The sequence below is a fragment of the Opisthocomus hoazin genome, chromosome 5 (genome assembly GCF_030867145.1).
Source record: "Opisthocomus hoazin isolate bOpiHoa1 chromosome 5, bOpiHoa1.hap1, whole genome shotgun sequence".
Lineage (NCBI taxonomy): Eukaryota > Metazoa > Chordata > Aves > Opisthocomiformes > Opisthocomidae > Opisthocomus > Opisthocomus hoazin.
The window spans coordinates 78757668-78765100 of record NC_134418.1 but is presented as its reverse complement, the minus strand read 5'-3'; the positions used below and the strand labels follow the sequence as shown (position 1 = coordinate 78765100).

The following is a 7433-nucleotide window of genomic DNA, read 5'->3' as shown; positions in this document are numbered from 1 at the left end:
CAAGGGGCACACAGGTGGCTGAGATTTGCCACCTGGGGCATGGTGCTTATTTTCCTTACATGCTTGGTTGGGTAGTGGGACTCTGTCTCCAGCTGAGATGATCCAATGACCATAACTGGGGCAGAACTGAATGTTCTTCTGTTTTTCTAACAACTTGGCAAGGCTTTTTCCTTCTGCTAGGCTTCTCACCATGTCTTAAACTTTTCCCTATGGCTTTTAAAGAAGTGATGGCTGCTTCTTCCATGACAGGCATAGGGCAGAGAGTGGAGGTTATCACCTTCAGAAAGGTAGGGAAGGTTCAGTCTGCTGTCATAGATTGTCCCCCTCCACTCTTTGCAGTAGCCTGTGTTCTTTAGAGACAGGTTTATCTTTCAAACTCAACGGAAGTTCCTCACTTCATCTCATCCAAAAGATTGGTGTACCTCAGTTCCCTCCCCAGGTAGTGTCCTTTCAGAGCCAGGCAGTACAGTGTATGCTGCATGGTAGGTGGGCTTTGTCTTTCTGTATTAGTAGGATATATTACTAGGCTACTCAGGGCAGGTTTCCCAGAGTTGAAGTGTGAGATATAAGGGTAGAATGGTTTTGATGCAGGCTTCTGCCTGCATAGTTTGTCTGTGACGAGCTCCTTCAAAGGTACAAAAGGATGGGGCAGTGGTATCAATTCGCTGTCACAACCAAGGTTCATTTGACTGGAGTTCAAGCAGCAATGGGAGACTATGCACAAAGTCATCTGTTTTCCAGCTTTGCAGAGCTGATGGCTGGATTTTAGGTTACACTTCCAGCAAGCATTACTCTGAGCGCCACAGACTCAGTGCAGAGCTGCTTTCCGGTGCATGGTTATTTCATTGACAGTTTCAAACTCTTACTCCAAGGATCTTTACAGAGGCTACCGCCTGGAACCTGCCACAGGTGTGCATGTGCAGAAGCATGCAAGCAGAAATAAGGAGCTGTTTACCTGTTTTCCATACATTTCAGGTAATGTCTCTTCTCCCTGTGGAATTTTTCTGCATTGATATTCCTCATTCTCCTTTTTAATAGCCTTTACTCCTCCTTTGCCTTTTTTTTTCTGGAATATAGTAACTTCTTTCATTTACCTTCATCTGAAGTTTCTTTTGCATCCTCTTAAATTTGTTTCTGCTTGTGCACACGTACGCTTCCCCCCAAGGTGTGATACCTCCGTGTATTACAATCTGGCATTGTCTCCGGTATCTTTGTAGCCAACTCAGATCTCCTCTAAAACACCCAAATGCCATATGCAACCTTGTCAGGGAGATAAATGTGAAATCAACAGTTGCACTGCATTAGCAGGCTTCTCATAAGGAACCGTTAAGAAGGTGTGGAGGAAGGAGAACAGGAAAAGAAGCAGGCAGATAAAGCTTTTACCTAAGACTACTGCAATAAGCACTCTGGAAAAGAGTAGCAAGATTTTTCTTTACAGACTTAATGGTTCAACAGGTTGCAAACTTATTTATTTACTACTGGGAAAAAAAAACAGGCCAGGTATCTAGAAAAGTGTCTAAGATAGTGACCATGAAAGAAGGGAGATGAACCAATCAGGCCAGGTTGAGATACTATCTTCATGAGACAAAAAACAAATTTAGGTAATTTAAAAATCGATGGTTATTTTTGGACCAATTTTTTTCCCCAAATGCTTCAGTTCTTCAGGTGGATAGTTGTTGCTTCCAAATACTGTTGTGGTAGCTTGTACCTGCCTTTAGGGAGAACAGAGCTGCTGGTCTCAAGCTGTAGCAGACACACACAGCCCATCTCACTAAGTGACAGAGCTAGGACTATCCGCATCTGACAATAAATTAATCTCAAATATAGGAAAAGGGTAACTGGAAGCCAAAGCACAGAACTTAAAACTGATCAAAATGTGACTCTCTTAGCTCTCCATTTACTGCTACTCACAAAAATGGTTAATCAGGAGATCTTATCTGCATACTCAAATATGAAAATCATAGCATAAGCATCCACGAGAGTAACTGGACAGCTCTGTGACAGACATGTGCAATGTTAACCAGGGCAGTGTCCACAAATACATTCATTTTGGGAAACTTGTTCCACTTATGCTCCAGAGTAATCTATTCTCCCAGAGCAGATGATAATACTCTTTGGAGTGGCTTGCTTTTGTGTACTGAATCACTCCAGCATGCACAGCAGCAGTGCTGTGAGACCAGGTGTCAGGGAAAGACAGCTTACAGCAGTGACAGTACCATCAAGAATGTCCCCTCTCAGGCAGTGATAACCCCTTCACTAGAGCAATACTGTCCACTCATCAGTTCTAGCTCAGACATCATCTACTCCGCAGTTTATATTCAATGTGGAAATTGCCAGCTGTGTAACTAGTCAGCCTTTTACCTTCAAGTACAGCTAGTGCAATTCCAACATTTATGTTTCCACAGGGTTTTTTTTACCCAAGGCACTAGAAATGACAGGCATTCCAGAATTTTTATCAGAAATCCACAAGGGCACATTACTTCTACATATGTAGTAAAAGATGCAGCTGAAATAAAAGCATACTTGAGTATTATTTGCTTAATCTTACTCATTTTCCCAGGTGGATACATAACAAACATTTGTTTATATGTAGTCCAACTGAACCAGTGAAATGGACACAACTCCCTTTCCCTCCCTTGCTTAATTAGAGAGCTTACTCTTCAATGAGTTCACAACCATGCAGCATCTGAAGTTTAAAAGCTCTGTACTGAGCATGTTATGATCTCACTGGTAATTAATAGCTCAAGTTGTTAATGATAGTGTAGTTGCAAGTACAGTTATTAAAATAACTCAGAACTATTCCATTCTAGAATACTTTTTCAAGGAAAACAAGCAGCAATGACTTCTCTATCAAATGAAAACACACTTACCTCAGTTAGGTTAATATAAATGAATTATCACAGCAGCTAAGACTGTATGGTAGTTTATCTGCAAGACAACTGGTTGCAGCACCCTCAAGCTGAATCCACTTGGTTTTGCTATTGCAGAATTATCAATCATTCCACCTACCCAAAGCTCTGCTGAAAAACTTCAGAGGCTTAGGCAGTATCAGACAGCCACTAATAGTGTGCTGATTAGCACATCACTTTAAAGGACATGTAATGTGTTCAGTGTACTGAAAAGAGGAAGAGGGTCATTAATATATTAATTTATTTCATGACTTCAGTTTTAGTTCAATTGAACATCAGAACAGACAACTTTTTGCTTTGTGAAAATACAGGGAATTTTTGAATGCTATTTCCATATCCTACAAAGTACATTTGAAAAATCAGATTATGGTTTCAACCATGTGATTGTGTAATTTGCTAGTGAAGAGGCTGAAGTTAGGAACTCAGCCTGGTGCTTTCATATAGTTTATGTTTTCAGACGTGCTTTTCACTTGTCATATTAAAAAAATACAGCTTTTGAAGAAAACATTTTAATTCATTATAAATATGCTGTTGGGTAGCTAGAGACATCACTTGCTCACAATACTGGATTTTAAACTAGGTATAGACTACCCAAGTCTTGTCTCTAGACAAAATGTATTACCTGAAATTTGAAGTATAATATATACACAAGTTCCAATACAAATGTTGGAGGAATTTTCATACAAAATGTAACTGTGATGTTATGAACAATTTTTAAATTAATGCATCCTCATCTCAACCAGGTATGCGACTCAAATTTTATTCTGTTTCCCTAGGAAATATTTTGTTGTCCATTACATCACGAAAGCATATTTTTTAATAAGTTGATTGAGAACAATTGAACTACATTACTATGTTGTTTTAGACGTATTTCTTAATTTCATCATAAAGTACTAATACAAAAGCTCCGCCCATGCCTCTCAACACATTCGACCAGGCACCTTTGAAGAAAGCTTTGGATCCTTCATCTTTAGCTATCTTCTTCCAGCAATCAATTGTGCCCTTGTACATAATATCCGCTGTGGAAACAGACATAAAGGTCAGAAGGCTTGAAGTTACACAGCAAGTCTGTTTCAACTTTCACATGTTTAGAACAAGGAGTAAGCAAACTATAGGCAAGAATTTAAAATTAAGTAATCAATTTCTGAAGACAAATTTTAATTCTCCACATGGAAATCAAACCAAATCAACTCTCAGCCTCTTAAGTGAACATGACAGAAACAACCAGCAATGCATTTCCCATTGCCTTTTTTTTTTCGTGATTCCAATGAGAAGGTCATTAGTTTTCCACGAGACAAAAAATACCCAGCATCTCCCATCATATCTCAATGTAACAGATACTTTCTGCTACCAGAACACCATAGGAGCACTTATTCTTACCTCCCTTTCGCCCAGACTGCATCATCATCCTACGTCGCACGGTATCAAAAGGGTAAGAAACCAGCCCTGCTACTGCAGTGACAGTCTGGGCAATCATCCAGCTCACTACGATATGCACATTCTTTGGATCAGGCAACATACCTGCCACCAGGAACAAATGAGCAGAGTCAGTACAGAGGCAAAGGGCTGGGGGAAAGACTGCTGTGGAAGGAACAGTCACCCACCCTCCCCCCCCAGGAGTCACTCAGTCAAGCCTGCAACTTCGCCCTCCATCCATATCTGACTAGTAACAGGTACTATGAGTGAAACAAGTTAATAGGACTGTTGGATTTGGGGATCTAAGCCCTCTTCGTGCTCCCTGACCCAAAGGTCTCTCCTGCAGAACCCTCCCGGGCTTGCATCACAAGCTGCCACACAAGCCCATCTGCACAAGCCTTAAGACAAAGGAAGAAACTGGAAAGTGTCTGAAAAGACACTGCAAACCCAAGGCTCTTGCTCAGAGCAGCAAGCCAAGGGAGGCAGGAATGCACTTCAGAAACACCCATGCATATTCTAGCACTAGCACCCTCAACTGGTGCTGAGCCAAGCCCTGCCTGTCCTTCTCCTGCCAAGCGCCCTAGAGTGCCTTTACTGGACAGATCTTCCCTTCCCGGTCACTTCTCCATGCACTTCTTACCCTTGGCCGTGTCATAAATCCCAAAATAGGCTGCTCTGTAGATGATGATGCCCTGGACAGACACATTGAATCCTTGGTACAGGCCCCTCAAGCCATCAGACTTGAAGATCTTCATGATGCAGTCGCCCAGCCCAGTGAACTCCCTCTCGCTGACTCCTTTGCCCACATCGGCCGCCAGCCGGGTCCTGGCGAAATCCAGCGGGTAGACGAAGCAGAGGGAGGTGGCTCCCGCCGCGCCCCCAGACGCCAGGTTCCCCGCGAAGTAGCGCCAGAACTGCTTGTGCCTGTCCACTCCCCCCAGGAAGATCTGCTTGTACTTGTCCTTGAAGGCGAAGTTGAGGGCCTGGGTGGGGAAGTACCGGATGACATTGGCCAGGTTGCCTCTCCAGAAGGAGATGATGCCTTGCTCCTTGGGGATGCGGACTACGCAGTCGATGATGCCCTTGTACTGCTTCTCCGCCGTGATCTGCTTGCTGGCATGCTGGACCTGCGCGGAGGAGAGGTGGGACGGGTAGAAAGAGGGGACGCTTGCAGGGGTGACCCCGACGGCTGCCCGCTGAAGGGCAGGGACGCGGCCTTGCCCCGCCGCCTGGCCCGGCTCCCGCTCCCCCGAGGCGGTTGCCGAAGGGCCCGGGCAGCTCCCGCGTAACCGGAGCCGGCCGAGCTCCTTCCCATATTTAGTCACGCCGGCCGGCGCCCGCCCGCCCGCCGCGCCGCTCCCCGACCCCCGCCGCCTCCTCACCTGCAGCAGCAGCTTCACTCTCTCGATGGGGGCGACAGCCGTCTTGGAGATGGCGGCGGCGATCCCGCCCGCCAAAAAGTCCTTGAGGAAGCTGAGCGCTTGGTCACCCATGCCGGGAGCCGGTCCGACACCTCCCTGCCCGGAGACAGCCAATGAGCCGCGCACCCCCCCACCCGGCCGCCCCCGCGCTCCGCCGGCCAAATGGCCCCCGCACCCCCGCCGCCCCTCTTATAGCCCGCGCCTCTCGCGATAGGAGGAGGTGTCCCCCCGGGGCGCGGGCATTGGTTGGGACCCCCGCGGGCCCGCCCCCGCCGGGGGGCGCGGGGCAGCGGGCGCGCGAGGGCCGGCGGGCCGGGGACGTTTAAAGGGCAAATTAAAGTTATCTGGTGGCTGCCGGGGAACGCGGTGTCAGAGCATGTGCCCGCTGTATTAATAGCTCCCGGGAGGCGCGGGGGGGACGAAGGAAGCTGGCAGGAGCACCTCGGGCGACGTTTACCGTTTCGTGCAGGCCGGAGGCTGGCGCGGGGGGGCTGAAAGCTGTCTCCTCAGGGGTCGGGGTGCGGCCAGCCGCCCGCCTGGTGTCCGAAGTGAGCTCGACGAAGCGAGAGCGCGTCAATCCCCGACACTGTGTGCGCGGAGTCACAGCGCGAAGGGTGAGGGGAGGACGGGTGCCGAGCAGGCGCTGTGGTGTGGGTGTCGTGCCCTGCCTGCCACAGATGTCGCCAGCGGCGTGTGGTCACCTCGGGAGGTGGCGGGCGGTGTGGTGCTCACGGGCGTCGGTAGCTAGAAACAGAACATAGAATCACAGAACGTTCGGGGTTGGAAGGGACCTTTGTGAGTCATCTGGCCCAACCCCCCTCCCGAAGCAGGGTCACCTACAGCAGGCTGCACAGGACCTTGTCCAGGCGGGTCTTGAATATCTCCAGAGAAGGAGACTCCACCACCTCCCTGGGCAGCCTGTTCCAGGGCTCCATCACCCTCAGAGGGAAGAAGTTCTTCCTCATGTTCAGACGGAACTTCCTGTGCTTCAGTTTGTGCCCATTGCCCCTTGTCCTGTCACTGGGCACAACTGAAAAGAGTCTGGTCCCATCCTCCTGACACCCACCCTTCAGATATTTATAAACATTTATTAGGTCCCCTCTCAGCCTTCTCCAGGCTGAACAAGCCCAGCTCCCTCAGCCTCTCCTCGTAGGAGAGATGTTCCAGTCCCCTCACCATCCTCGTAGCCCTCCGCTGGACTCTCTCCAGTAGCTCCTCATCTTTCTTGAACTGGGGAGCCAGAAACAGGCTAGACCTCTCCAGCTCGAGGACAGAGAGCCGCTTCGTGTTCGGTACGCTGTGCAAACTTGCAGGCATTGAGGTCTTTGAACACCCCAGTGGCAGTTGGTCCCCTCTGAAGGAGGGAGGGAGGGGAAGGGACACCAGGAAGCACGTGCCCAGGCACGCTCAAGTTGCTGGACTCGCACCAGATGTGAGGGAAGAGTAACGGCCATAGTGAAACCCTGCCTACGTTCAGCGTGCGGTTCTGAGGGAAACATTCTAGCCCCAAATGAAGATGACGTGGCTCCCTCACTAGTTTCCCTGTTGCTCATCTCTTCGTTCTGGCTGGTCCCCATAGGAAAGCAAGAGCTTATGGCTGACTGTTGGGTGACTTTATTGTGTGGAATAGTTGCATGAAAGCCAACGCAGCAAGTTGTAGATGCATGCCTGGGAGTTTGCCTTAAAA

General features: G+C 48.4%; 1 protein-coding gene across 1 annotated transcript; it reads right to left on the bottom strand.

The window, feature by feature from the left end:
• Positions 1-3133: 3133 nt before the first annotated feature.
• SLC25A4 (solute carrier family 25 member 4) lies at positions 3134-5915 on the bottom strand. The gene is made up of 4 exons (XM_075421848.1): positions 5708-5915; positions 4966-5452; positions 4290-4430; positions 3134-3928 (listed from the first exon to the last, which is right to left on the bottom strand). The coding sequence occupies exons 1-4, from the start codon at positions 5816-5818 to the stop codon at positions 3771-3773; spliced, it is 897 nt and encodes a 298-aa protein (XP_075277963.1). The 5' UTR covers positions 5819-5915; the 3' UTR covers positions 3134-3770.
• Between the last annotated feature and the right edge of the window lie 1518 nt (positions 5916-7433).